General features: G+C 39.7%; 1 protein-coding gene across 1 annotated transcript; it reads left to right on the top strand.

Annotated features, from left to right (window-relative positions):
* Positions 1–3,010: 3,010 nt before the first annotated feature.
* LOC116251509 (zinc-finger homeodomain protein 1-like) lies at positions 3,011–4,497 on the top strand. The gene has a single exon (XM_031625831.2). It carries the CDS (start codon positions 3,261–3,263, stop codon positions 4,017–4,019), a length of 759 nt encoding a protein of 252 aa, XP_031481691.1. The 5' UTR covers positions 3,011–3,260; the 3' UTR covers positions 4,020–4,497.
* Positions 4,498–14,188: the final 9,691 nt, after the last annotated feature.

The raw sequence follows: 14,188 nt of genomic DNA, 5'->3' as shown, positions 1-14,188 counted from the left end.
ATGAAGAATTTGGCTATTCAAAAAAGCTATCTTATTCATGAGAGTCCTCCGATCAATTTTACTGGGGAGCTAACAATGAAAGAAAGAAAATTTTTTATTGTTTTCCTTGTAACTGTCAATCATAATAATAAATCAGGTGGCTTTCATTGATAATATATTTATATATATAATATATATAAAATTAGGTTAAAGTTTAAATCAATGAAGCCATGGAGTTGCAGTCACAAACTCACACGTTCCATTCAGTGATGGGGCGTGGGTACGGCGGAAGGGGTGGCCCACACCAAACCAAGGCACTGTGGAGGGGGAAGGGGATGACCATGAAGCGCACGAGCAAGCTGACGTGGCAGCACGTGGGGCCAGGGGTCAGCTGCATTGTCAGGTCACGTCTGCACCGCTCCCCGAGAACTGAAATGCCACGCGTACGGTCATGTCCACGTCATGTTCGTGCCACTCCCGTGGTGCTCACATGAGTGTCCCCACCCTTCTCTCTCTACACCCTCCCCTTTCTCTCTCTACGCCTCTCCTATGACGAGCCTACAGTGCCACTCTCTCTCTCTCTCTTGAATCTCTCTCTCTCTCTCTTTTTGAACATCTCTCGTATGACAGACAGGAAACTCTCTTTCTGCAGTCTCTCTCTCTCTCTCTCTCTCTCTCTACACTTCTCGTATGACAAGGAGAGCTCTCTTTCTACCCTTCTCAGTTAAACTGCTAAGTTTTTTGGTTCCGTTTGCTGGTTGAATTGTATAAAGTCGAATTCTTATTGAACTGAAAAAAACAAGCAGCAGTGAAACAATGGCTACCCACAAACAAGAATGGAGAAGCGCTCTCTCTCTCTCTCTCTCTCTCTCTATAAATGTGAACAAGTTATTTAAATGCTTAAACCAGATTATGTTATTCAACTGTGTCTATTTTTACTCACAATAAGTTGACGATGATTAGTTTGTTTGATCTGAATGTAAAACGATGTGTTGGTGCATGCTTCGCGTAAGATATTCAAATCTCTCTTCTGAGGCCTCATAACAGTGATGCCCTTATGCTCCTTCTTTCTTTCTGAACTTTATTTTTCTTTCAATTAGTTGAGTTTGAGAAAATTAAAACTGGGGGTTCTGAAAGGAACAATTGCAACAAGATTAAAGAAAAGATCCGACCAATCGGTTACAAATGTCCCCATTTCTTCTTGCAAAACGATTGAACTTCAAATCATGATTTTATGCCACAGCAACAAATGCATCAAATCTTCGGATTTCAAACTATGGAATGAGCCATCAAGGGTTTATTCTTGTAAATCTCCTGTTCTACTGAATTGTCTATTTCATGGACCAAGGGCCCCTCATAGTTTGAAGATTGATTAGTAAGCTACTTTACTCCTATAGTCCAAATCATGCATGGTTAGGTAATGCCTACTCTCCATTGATTTATATATATATATATATATATTGTCTTGTTAGTCGAACGTAAAAAATCTCAACAGTTGAGTGCATAAAGTGTATTTCTGTATTAATTTCATAAGAAAGATGTCCAACTTCAGCTTGCTAGATCTCAACTCACTCCTTAACAGGTTCGATTCCTTTACTAAAATGATTAAAAAACCAAGACAGCATACCCAGTAACCAATCTCTTTATATGTCATTGAAGATGCTCTCAATTTTTAATATGAGACTAAACTCTCATAAATCCAACCCACCTTAAAGTTAAACACATCTTCATATATGAAGATCGTAGGTCTCTGAATCTTTTAGTTTATGATTCCACAACCCCCGCTAGTTTGCTTACCTCCTCTTTCATAAACATTCCATCTTTAATGTTTAATGAAAAGAAAAATATACGCAGTTATCATTTTCATAAGTTAAGACACATGCACATATGACTTCAAAAAGCATGGTAGATATCTGACATAAAACAAATTTTGCAATAAAGAATGTGATGTTGTGTTTGTTACTAAATTAGAAGTGGTGTGTGTGTCTCCTAAAAGACCGATTAAGAACTCCTTTGCTCCCCAAGATGGTGAAAGAAAGCACATGAGACCAACAAACCCAAGGTTTTTTTAAACGCCACCCTATCACCTAAACCTAAGTATCATCATCATACGGAGTTTGACAAACAATATTTAATTCGTCGATCTTTTTTGGAGTGTCATCATGCTTTAGAGAACGGAACCTCAAAATCGACTATAAAGACAACAGAGGGACGAAAGAAAAGAGGGAACATTGCCTCCTCATCTTAGAGTGGGCCCCACATCCTCACTAAAATTTATTGTGATTTTTTATAACGTGAAAACTAAAATTTCTTGTGAATCCAAGTTTTCATGTCAAATTAAAACCACTGTTGGCTTACTGAGGTAATTACTTTTCGGGGTTCCATTTCCTCTTCCTGCTATTTTATTAGGAAAAGAAAAAATTTAGAAGTTTCATCATTTTTATCGGAACAAAGGGCATGGATTGTGGAGAACATTAGCGATCAAAGAAGGAAGAATTTCTTTTGGATATTCTAATATTGAGACCTTTTTTTCTTTGTTTAAACCAATGTTAGATCCCACGTCGTAGGGAGAAAGATTGACTTTGAGGGGCTAAACTGAAAAGGAAAAAAATTTATTACTCTTACGAGAAAAAATCATTTTTTAAAGCTATATATTTTTGTTAATTATCGAACTAATTAATTTTTTTTAAAATCGAAGAGGTGGGGGCAAGTTGTTCTCACTGTTCCTGTTCACCTCATGAGCACCATGGCTGCATCAACCCACTCCAGTCTTTCTCTCTCATCGGCTCTTTCTCTCTCTACTTCTTCGTCTCTGAGGCCACTGACAGCCCGTCAATTCCTGCATTAAATTTCCGACGCGACCTCCATTTACTGTTGCTAACAGCCGGGGCCCACCGCCCCTCCCTGATTCTTTACCACGTCCTTCCTCCCCGCGGTGAAAAAAATGCCCGCCCCTCGGGGAGCATAGTAAATCCCACCGGCTGCAGCCGGTCGCCGTCCACCGGCACTCCTCCCTTCTTCTCTCACTAAAGCAAAGCTCCGCAACGGACCAAAATCTCTCCCTCTCTCTCTCTCTCTCTCTTTCTCTCTCATATTCCAGAAGCGAGACCACCCACTATCTGTGCACCACAATTGGTGGGCAGGCTCGATCCTTCTTATCCTCTCGCCGGCGACCGTCGGATAAGCGGCCGGCCGGCCGCAGATCGCATTTGATCTGGCTTTTGATTTCGACTCAACTCGTACAATTTCGTCTTTTTTCTTTGTCTCCCTAAGTAGGATTGATGGACTTCGACGACCAGGAGGAGGAAGGGGAGGTGACGCTTCCGCCACCGGTGTCGGTCTCCGGCAGCTACGACCTGTCCAGGCTGAAGATGGTGCCGCCGACGTGCGGCGAGTCGCAGCCAAGGAAAGCGAGGTACAAGGAGTGCATGAAGAACCACGCTGTCGGCATCGGCGGGCACGCCATCGACGGGTGCGGCGAGTTTTTGGCGGCTGGGGAGGAGGGCACCCTCGACGCCCTCAAGTGCGCCGCCTGCAATTGCCACCGGAACTTCCACCGGCGGGAGGGCGACGGCGAGCTGTACGCTCAATTCCCTCCTCCTTACTACCGGGCGGCCGCCCCGCCGGCTCTTGGCGGCGGGGCTGGTAGTGGGTACCTTCATATGGGGGCTAGGGGGAGCCCCCACCCTCTGGCGCACCACCACCCTCAGCCGCTGCACAACCACCACGGGCACGGTCAGGCGCTGGCCCTCCCCTCCTTGAGGGATGACCACGACCAGGAGGAGATGGTGAACCACCACCCGGTTGGCAGCGGCAGCGGGGGAGCCGGCGGCGGGGCGCTGATGAAGAAGAGATTCAGGACGAAGTTCACGCAGGAACAGAAGGACCGGATGCTGGAGTTCGCGGAGAAGCTGGGGTGGCGGATACAGAAGCACGACGAGGCGGCGGTGCAACAGTTTTGCATGGAGACGTGCGTGAAGAGGCATGTTCTCAAGGTGTGGATGCACAATAACAAGCACACACTCGGTAAGAAGCCCTGATGATCAGAAACTCTAGAGAGAAAAACAAAGAGAAAGGAGAGGCGTTCGCCTGTGTCTTGTGTGTATATCTTTCTGTGATCTCCATGTTTAGAGGATGGGTGGTAAGGTTTTAGATGGTACTGTTGATTATGTCTGTCTAGAAATTTGAATGACCCTTTTTCTTTTCTAGTTTTATTCTCCCTCCCTCAGTCTTTTGCCTTCACAGAACTGGTCTTTGAAATTTTGGGCTGTCTGCTGGAATGGTGGTTGCATCCTGACTGTGTTAGGGGGAGAGAAGAAGAGAGAGAATGGAAAATGACATTTGGGGTGTTAGGTATTCTGTGTTAGGGTTTTAGGGTTTTAGGGGTTTAGGGTCTGAGGGTGGTGGAGTTGCATTAACCTCAGTCTGTGATGGCGCTCATGGAGCTGACCATTGACTGAAGAAAAAGATTGTAATCTGTTGGGGTTGCTCCCTTAATTTGAACATTTTCTTTATCCACTTTGGGATCTGCTTTCTTCTTCTTCTTCTTCTTGAGATTGTTTCATGTTATGGACTGGTAGAGAAGGGGGAGAAGGTGTCATGAAGTCTTTGGTAGCTCTAGAAACGCTTCCCTTGAATGTTTTCCCTTTTATCATAATTTTCCACCAATTCTTTATGTCTTGAACTGCTTGGAGAGCATGAATTCAAAGCTTGAGTAGCCCAAACCTGCAGATGGAAAGATAGTAAGACACGAGGTTCAATACCCAGTGCTTTTCAGATTTGTCAAGTGCTAATCTTGGATTTTACATTGCTGCCGTCTGCTTGTTCTATGTTTTATGCATACTGAGAAGCTACATTGTATAAAGAAAACTAAAAGGCGCCGATTTTCCCCGTGATCTTTTTGAAGTATACAAAGGCATTACAAATGTCATGAGTAATGGTCCATTTTCATACTGGTGCAATCTCATTAATCTGATCTTCATATGATAGTTTGCAAGTATTAACTCCTAATGTATGGACTTTCTAATTTGATCAGAAGAGGACAGTTAAGACTTTAAGTCACCTACGATTTGAAAAAGAAAACTCTCTCTCTCTCTACTCTCTCTCTCTCTCTCTCTCTCTCTCTCTCTATCCCTCTTGATGGCATTATCCAGAAAAAGACTCGGTCTCTTGCAAATTAAAGAAAGTCAAATCTCGCAGACAGCATGTTATCAGTTTCCCTTTCATGTTGAAATATAACTCTTTTTAAGGAATTGAAAATCTCTCTCTCTCTCTCTCTCTCTCTCCGTGCGTGTAGCTGTGCATGTTCGTGCCCACGTTCTTGTGTGCGTTCAAATTTTCGTTTTTCAATTGATAACATCCAAAGAATGAATCGAACAATATCTTTGTTTTCTACAGGACAGTAAGAAGCCTCGTCCTTTATTACAGTAGCTAGTTAACTCTCTCTCTCTCTCTGTGTCTCTCTCTGGTTGCGTTCATAGACTAAGACTGATTTATTGCCAGGTGACACAACCCGTCCATTCTATTCATCATCATCGTCATCATCATCATCGCCTTCATTTTTCTTCTTCTTTTCAATTATGCGTCTGCTCTTCCTACTGTTGACTGTTGACACGGATGAGTGATTCAAAGGACCAGTCTTCTTCACACCGAGTTACTTGAACTCCGTGTAGTGTTGTTTTCTCGGAAATGATAATCTGAAATTTCCCTTACCAACTTACTAAATGTGGAAGCAAGAAGACAACAGCTCAATCGGCAAAGAATGTCTTATCCTGAATCTTTCAACAGCAAAACACTTGGCAATACAATAAAGACGTTATCTACCCTTTGAATTCCATCGAGTCTCTGTCTCATTATTATTATTATTATTATTATAAGTAAGAGAGAGAGAGAGAGAGTACATACCTTCTGTGGAACTGTTTGAACATTGGTCGCATGTGAACTTCGTCCTGATGGTGTCACCATTTCTTGAGATTCATGCGTTGCCTTTTTTTATTCTTTTGTACACCACAGGGCAGGGAGGAAAATAACCACAGGATCTGCTGAAGATGAGAGTCTCTGTGTGTGTGATCCAAGGCAAATTTTGTGCGGTAAAATGAAAAATATCGAAGCAATGATTACGGGGCTTCCGATATATTATCTGTACTCCAGTATTATATTTATTTAGAAGGAAAGAATATTGATGCGAGAATTCTCTTATCAGGAAGAGTTTTCTATAGTAGAACTCATCAGTCGTACAGGAAATAAATTACCAAAGGATTGGATGATTGCGTTTCTTAAAGGACGTGTTTATAAGTGAGAAAATGGTAGGAGAAAAGAAAAATAGAAATGAAAAGATAGAGTTTTCTCCGACGTTATTCAAGCAATCCAAATCTTTCTACAGTGAACATGGATGAGAAAAGGAAAAGAACATGTGATAGCCATCTCTGTCCCCTTTCTCAATCGATCCACTTTTCCACGTTATACAAGCAAAAGAAAATCTTCCATAAGAAACTTTCAATATGTAGCTTATATGTTGAAAATTTTTCTCACTTGCAAACATGAAAGCAATTCAAATTTTCTAAGTTGGTACCTTAATCTGCGAATTTGGTGCCAACAAGAGCTCCATTTACCAGACCCAGGGGTTGGAGTAAACACTAGTTGGTCCAAGAAGATTCACTAACATAATTAATCTGGTAATTAAGAGCCTCCTGAACCCTCATTAACCTATACATCAAGATCAAAACTCCCCAAAAAAACTGTGTGCTTCCGCTGCCGATCTACAAACTCAACATGCAACATGTTTTTGGGTTTTCAACCTAGCAAACACCGCTGAACCCGAAAAACCCTGGATCAACCGGCTGCCAAAAAATTTTCCTGTTCATCCACTGTTACATTGCTCGAGCCCAGCGGGCACAGTGGAGTCATGAGCCGCCCTAGCTAGGTCCCTGTTCCATTAGAATGTCCCCAGCCAGATCCCAACTACTTTGGTAGTGTGTCATTCATCTGCACCAGCAATACGGAATGAGATGACAAAATTCTTGTTCTGAAAGACCAACCAAAGGGAAACACTGAAAAGTGGTGCGATCTGACCAAAATTTAATGCCCGTGGCTCATCTGTTATGAAAGTATTGAAGCTAGTACGCCCCTTTAAATGTCATACTCTCTTGTCTGGCAATCATGAGCAACACATTGTTGCATTTATACTGTGAGGCGCTCAAAATTCATGAATGGAAAAAGAAGAAGAAGAACAAGAAGAAAAGAAAAAGGATATTCAACAATAATTATTCTATCCTTTTACATATGGGGTCCATTCGGGCCCAATATTATTCATGTCAGGGCCATTAAGACCAAGCCCTTGCATGATATAAATGCTCAATTTGTTACTGGTACAAAGCCCATGTGAGTCATAATAACTAACAAGCTGCAGATGCATTGCTCATCTAATGACCACATATTTTTAAGCCGGATGCTTCCAAGGAAGTATCTGCGGTACATGAGCTAGCTGTGGAGGGTCAGGACAAGCTCTTGTTCTTTATTTTATTGTTTTCTAGTAATGAGATTGATGGTATTATTGTGCATGTTTATGGGCATTTATGCTTGGTTTTTTACCGTAGGGATTCAGGCCTTGGTGTTTAGTTCTGAAAGTGGGCTGTGAATGAAAATGACTCGCATTTAAGAGGAGCCGTTGCTGGAGATTTGAATGGGGAAAGAACTAGGCGAGTTGAATTCTCGAGTAATCTTTTCAAAATTTATAACTTTCTATTGGCGTTCATTGAACAGTTTGAAGAGGAAGGCATATATGAACAAAAACAAAAACCAACCCGTGAAGGTGCAAGCACCAATAAAGAAAGGAAGGAAAGTTAAAAGGAAGTGGGCTCTACAAATCCTTTACTCTCTTCTTCCCTCGTAGGCTCTCAGGGGTGTAGCGTAGCTTGTTAGACTGGCTGGTTGTCAGTTCAATTTTATATGACTCTTAATCGATTTCCGTAGAGAATTTGCATTCTCATGCATTATGTGGCCGTGATCTTGTTAATTTCAGTTTAATTTAGGATGGAATTAAATGGTTTCAAATTAACCATATCAGATCAACTAAATGCATGCAAAATTAGCTCCTGTTAGACTTCGTTATGGTCAAGAAAAGTGAAAACAACCAAGCAATAACTCATCATTGAAATGGCATTTGTCATCACTTTAATCACTAAACTACCAATTTCAGGACAAGAAGTTAGTTGCCACAGCTTGTAAATTCAATGTCCCCAATTCATTCAACTTGAGGCCATATACGTATCTTTTAATGTGTATATAAATGATTAAACGTTCCAAAATATAGGCCGCGTATATATTTAATTAAGCATCATTTAGAGGACCCAATTTGAAATATGTACATAATTAAGGACGCTTAACATGGAGGAAACTGGCATTTGATTAAGGAATATTATTGCAAATTAATCAATATATATAGGATTTAAATTCATTCATATTTCTACATATCTAACTAAGCTTAGCATTTTGGGTAAATAACATGCAGCTCCTGTAAGGATATACACTGATTATAAGGACCGTCACTTTGATTATATGCCCTTATTCCTTTTAGGGTACAGGTCTGCTTCGCATGCCCCTGGTAGTGTCACCACCCTAACTGAAATTCAACTTGCACTTTATTTCGTCACCCTCCATTCGTAATAGAAAAAGGAAATGAAAAAAAAAAGGGGCTGACCAGTGCCTTGTGCAATACAAGTTTTTGATTTGTTCTAGTTTTACAAAAAGCTTTAAGATCTCTATGACAGATGGGAAATTCTTAAGGGTTATGTTTGCATGACATCCTAAAAAAGCGTCATTTTAGTGAAAACATGGTTTTTTAATCAAATTTTGGCTCCAGATTCGTTAGATAAGACCAAACGGTCACTTTTTGTGAAAATAGAGATGTCAGCATATCGCATTCGAATAAGATATACTCTAAATATGTGTCTTTTCAGATATTCACATATTCAGGTTCGAATATGAACTAAAAAAATTATATCGGTACCCCTGAAATCCAATTTCACTATCCGAATATGATTTTTACATTCATAACCAAATCCAAATATAAATTTTAAACTAAATCCGGTCGATTTTCACTACGTAAGAGCATTTGATATAGGATATTTACCTAAAATTAAATATGATCCGAATCTGATTGAATGTTATCTGTTAAATTATGAATCCGATACAATTTTTCAATCAAATATTAAGTTTTTTTTTTTATATCCGAGTTTTTGGAATAGTTCAATCACATATCCAATCCAAATCTGATATGTTAACATCCCTAGTTGCCGAGGAGAATTAGGCTGTTCATGCCCCTTCGAAAATGTCGTTTTGCCAAAGCTTGGGTTTTCTTGAACTTAGTGTCAACCATCACACTAAACATGTCTTAAACACCGTTTTAGAGGCAAAATGACAGCAGACCCATGCAAGTCTTGGTTCTTTGTATTGGTTCAATGACTGCATCATGATCGCAAGTTGAACTGAGCCTCCAGAAAGCTCTACATCTTCCATAAAATCTATAGTTGGCATGCCCTTATTTACGTCAATAAATATATTTGTTCAATTTTATGGCTGGCTCTCCGCATATCATGCCAAAAAATTCGACCCATGATGGCATCTCTGTCCATTTAAATATGTTCCAACAAAAGCACTCTGATTGAATGGTGCGAATACCAAAAAAACTAGACTGAATGTACTCCCAACCTTAGCTTACATAGATCAGGTATCAGATTCTTTATATATATATATATATATATATATGCGATTCGCTTTGTCATATCAAATCGACCATACATGTAGAACATTGAAGAGAACCTCCTGCAAATAGAGTTGTAAAAATTGGTTGCAGAATTGAGGAGGAAAGCTGCAGATTCGGTCAATAAGACATATCAGTGATTCAGCTGATCAATTTCCAGTTGTGTATCTGCAGAAAATACAAAAAAGTTGAAAAAGTAAATAGACAATATATATGTTTCAAGGACTATAGCACAACGGGTCGTTCACAGTCAAAGAGTTTGTTTGTTGTCGTATTTCTCTAGACTGCAAATGATAGCAAGCATGACAATTGAGTTGAAGAACATACCGTAAGTCCACACATGTCCCGCAGTAAGTCAGACCATTAAAAGCATATATGACTTTAAAGGTTTTACACGAAGGGGAGTTTCTTTTGAGTAAATATTAAAAGATAGAAAAGATGCATAAAAACTAATTAAAATAGATAAGCTCTTAAAAATGACACTTGATGCTTTTGAATCGGCCACGAAATCAAAACATTTTGCCACTGATTGATTCGAATCAGCTGATTCGAAACGATTGAATCTAATTACATTGCTTGCAACTACGAACTTGAAGGGTAAGTGATTATACTCCAGATGAAGTACTTGAATTGCTCCAATTATTTATCCTGGAGAATTTGAAGCAAAAATATGTGTGCTACCATCTACAGAGCTAGCTTCCATATGGTTCTTCTCTGCTTCTGGTTTGTTTTTATGGTATAGAGGACAGTTGGGTTTATGAATGTGTTAGATCTACTGAAGAGACGTTTACATTATTAGCTACAATGAAGTAAAGTGCCTTTAATTTCTGGGCCATGGAAATAATAATTCGGATCTAGTAAATACATTAGAATTCATATTGATATTGGATCCGTATCCAAAGAAAACGACAAAAAAAATCCATTGGCAGACTTGCCCATGGTGAATCGCCTGATTCACCAACTAACCAAGAAGAAACGGTTGTAAATTTGGCCACAATATTAAAAGGCTATCTTCCAACATAATTTCATGAAAGATGCCGTCTTCCTTATAAACCTGCATTTTCAATCGGAAACAAGAAGGCTAAAAGGGTTTGGTTTCCATGTTTATGTGATTGCTGTCACGCTCTCATGTGTTATTCTTTTTAAGTTGAGAGTTGAAGAATGTCACCATAAGTTCAATTAAACCCTGTTGGCAAGGGAAAATGAGAGAGAACTTTTTTCTGTCAATTAATATGCATGCCATCAGTATTATTTACATTAGGCCCCTCTAGGGCCGCACAGGAACAGAGTGGAGCCCGAGCTTGGCCAGCTTGATTTCGACTTGGCTCGAAAAACTAGATCTTCAACTCGGCTCGAACTCGAGTTGAGCTCTTTATATCAAGTTCGAGCTCGACTCGACTAAACAAAATCGAGTTCGAACTCGACTCGTTTAACCCATTTAGCTCGTTTAGGTGTTAATTCGTTTAGCGTTAACTCGTCTAAGCATTAACTCTTTTAACTCGTATATGTGTTAACTCCTGTAACTAGTTTAACTCATGTAACTTGTAAAAATATCTTTTAGACCCAAAAAGTTAAAATTAGTGATCCGATGAACCGGTTTTAACAATATTACATAGAGTACTGGTTTGCGAGTCAAGTCGAGTTCCTGATACTCAAACTCGACTCGTTTATCGTTCCAAGTATGTTTGTAAGCTCGAATTCGACTCGTTTATAGATGAATCAAGCACGAGCCAAATTTTTTTGAGTGAGTTTAAGTCGAGCCCGAGTTGGCTGGGATCGTAACGCATGAGACGTTCTGTCCTATCTTAAGTACCTTTCGATGTTTGCACTGGAAATTTACTTTTTAACGAACCAGACGAGAACTTTGGTTGTTCATTAGAACATTTAGAGAACCCTGCCCCTCGTATGACCAAATAATCGTCAAATTTATAGGGCGAGACCCGCGTCAGAAGCCCACACAGCCCACCACGGTTGGGAGTTTCCTCTTCTTGTAGGCCACTGTTTGTTTAAATACTGGATCTCCACATGAGTCTAAAACGTGGATCTTCAAACCATGTTTTACCCTAAAACCTCGGATCTAAGGTCCAGTAGGGCAAAAGTCCAAACTCAAATCCATGGATTTAAGATCCCCCATGATTTCAAATCCTCAGTTTAACAAACACACTTTCTTTATCATATGCGTGAGAGAGAGAGAGAGAGTGTGTGTGTGTGTGGGTATATATGCAAGCTGTGCTGTTGTTGTGATTGAATAGATACAAACACAAAAGTCCTAAAATGGCTGTCAGGAAGCTGCAAAAACATTTAAAAAACAGTGGATCATTGAAGCTTCTAAATCATTTTTATAAAAAAAAAAAAAAAAAAAAAAAAGCAAGTGTGAACATGCATACAAACCTGCCCATTCTTCTCCTGCGCTTGCTTTTGCATGAAATCCTGAGCCTCCACTTAATTCCCCCTTATTCAGGGGCCATGCTGCTGCTTTAAGAAACATGGACAGCACGCTCATGAGGACTCACCCTAGCCCTCATACAATATCTATCACCACACCATCCAAGGGATTTTTGATGTCTTCTACTGTGAACAAACAGTATGGGACAATTGTCAACTGCCCACAACCCCCCTGGTGGGAAACATACATTCCACCTTCTTCTTCTTCTTCTTCTTCTTCTTCTTCTTCTTCTTCTTCTTCTTCTTCATCAGTATGAGACAATTGTCAACTGCCCACAACCCCCCTGGTGGGAAACATACATTCCACCTTCTTCTTCTTCTTCTTCTTCTTCTTCTTCTTCTTCTTCTTCTTCTTCATTAGTATGAGACAATTGTCTAACTGCCCACAACCCCCTGGAGGGGCACATACATTTCATTTTCTTCTTCTTCTTCTTCTTCTTCTTCTTCGCTGCAATTGCTGATTACGTCTCAATGATAAGCTGCGCTGGCCACACTGTGAAGAAGAATGGTCTAATGACCCCTCGCAGACATTGAAGTTCTTCCAGAAATGGATCTTTCCACGAATGCGCAATTTGTGAAGGAAAACTAGCTGTCCTCGCTTTTCATCTTTTTAGGGTGTCTAGATGTAGGTGCCTCCTTTAGTTTCTCCTTTTCACTTTTCACAGACATGTTACGCTAGGGTTCGCTATTTGGTTAATTTTCACACAAGAGGAGGTGAAATTTTTTGACACCTTTGTTAATATAGCAGGAACTATGTCAAATGGATCGGATTGGAATTTGATTATATTTTTAATGGTATTTGCTTTTCGGATACACATATTAATGGATTTGTATTTGAATCTAAATCTGAAATCTGATTTCACAATCTAAATCCAATTCTACCTGAATTAGAATCTGAATTTTGAACCGAAATCTGGGTGATTTTCTAAATGTAAGAGCATTCCATACAGGATATGTATTTAAAAATAATCTGATCGGATATATTTGATATGAATCTCATCGAATGTCATTTCTTAAATCTGATTCTGACCCTACTTCTTAATCGGATATTAAATTTTTTTGCCACGTCTAATTTGTTTGGAACGGCTTGGTTGGACTTCTGATCCAAATCACATATATTGACATCTTTACTTCGGATACTTAACTTTGAAATCTCAATCTCAAGGGCGCATCTGAATGCAACTAAAAGCGGACCGGCGCCGGTGAGGCTGTTTGATTTTGAAACTTAAGGGCGTGTTTGAATGAAACTAGGGGAATTCTTAGGCAGTGCCAAGGCAGAATTCCTACCATCCATCATACATACTTGTCCTCATGCTCCCATGGAAATTCATATGCTTTTTTTGTCCTCTAGATTCAATATTGTCACAAGAGAATATGGTTGTCTGCTTTCTGTCTTAAAATCTTCATCAATTGTGGTACACAAATTTGAGAATTGATTTAATTTGAACAACATATTGGTTCTCGCACTAAGATTTAAGAGATAGAGGTTCCAGTAGGGATGATAGAATCCTACTTTGAGAATAACTCTAGATCTGGTAAGGGCCCATGGTGGATATGGTTTCTCCTAAAAAGAAGTGCACGGTTGGACCAGTAATCTAAGTACATGAAGATCCATATCTTAGATCTGAGGTGCACATAAATGCACTCCGTGTTTATTAATTACTACCACTATAAGCTCCAATCAAGCCTTATAATGATAATATGGATAACATTACGAAAAAAGTTATATAACAAAATTAAAAGGGGTTGGGGCAATCTTGATCAATGATCTTCAACTTGACACCGATATCATTTCCTTCCTACTAACTACGTAGACTATTTATAAACAGTAGTATGGAACAGGAAAAAGAAAAGAGTAAACTGTTCTTTTGAATTTTCTGTCAACTGTGTTTAGGAATAAAGAGTTGTGCAAATTTTAGTGAATCAAAGTTTTCTTTCTCATTGAATCGAAAGTTTTGTGTATATGGAGAAGTAATCCTACCACCCAAGTGAGAGCCAAGGCTC

The sequence above is a fragment of the Nymphaea colorata genome, chromosome 1, assembly GCF_008831285.2.
Source record: "Nymphaea colorata isolate Beijing-Zhang1983 chromosome 1, ASM883128v2, whole genome shotgun sequence".
Lineage (NCBI taxonomy): Eukaryota > Viridiplantae > Streptophyta > Magnoliopsida > Nymphaeales > Nymphaeaceae > Nymphaea > Nymphaea colorata.
The sequence above is the reverse complement of the archived record's forward strand: the minus strand, read 5'-3'. Positions and strand labels throughout refer to the sequence as shown.

Excerpts from the sequence above, each read along its gene's own strand:
- LOC116251509 (XM_031625831.2), top strand. The coding sequence starts at position 3,261 with ATGGACTTCGACGACCAGGAGGAGGAAGGGGAGGTGACGCTTCCGCCA.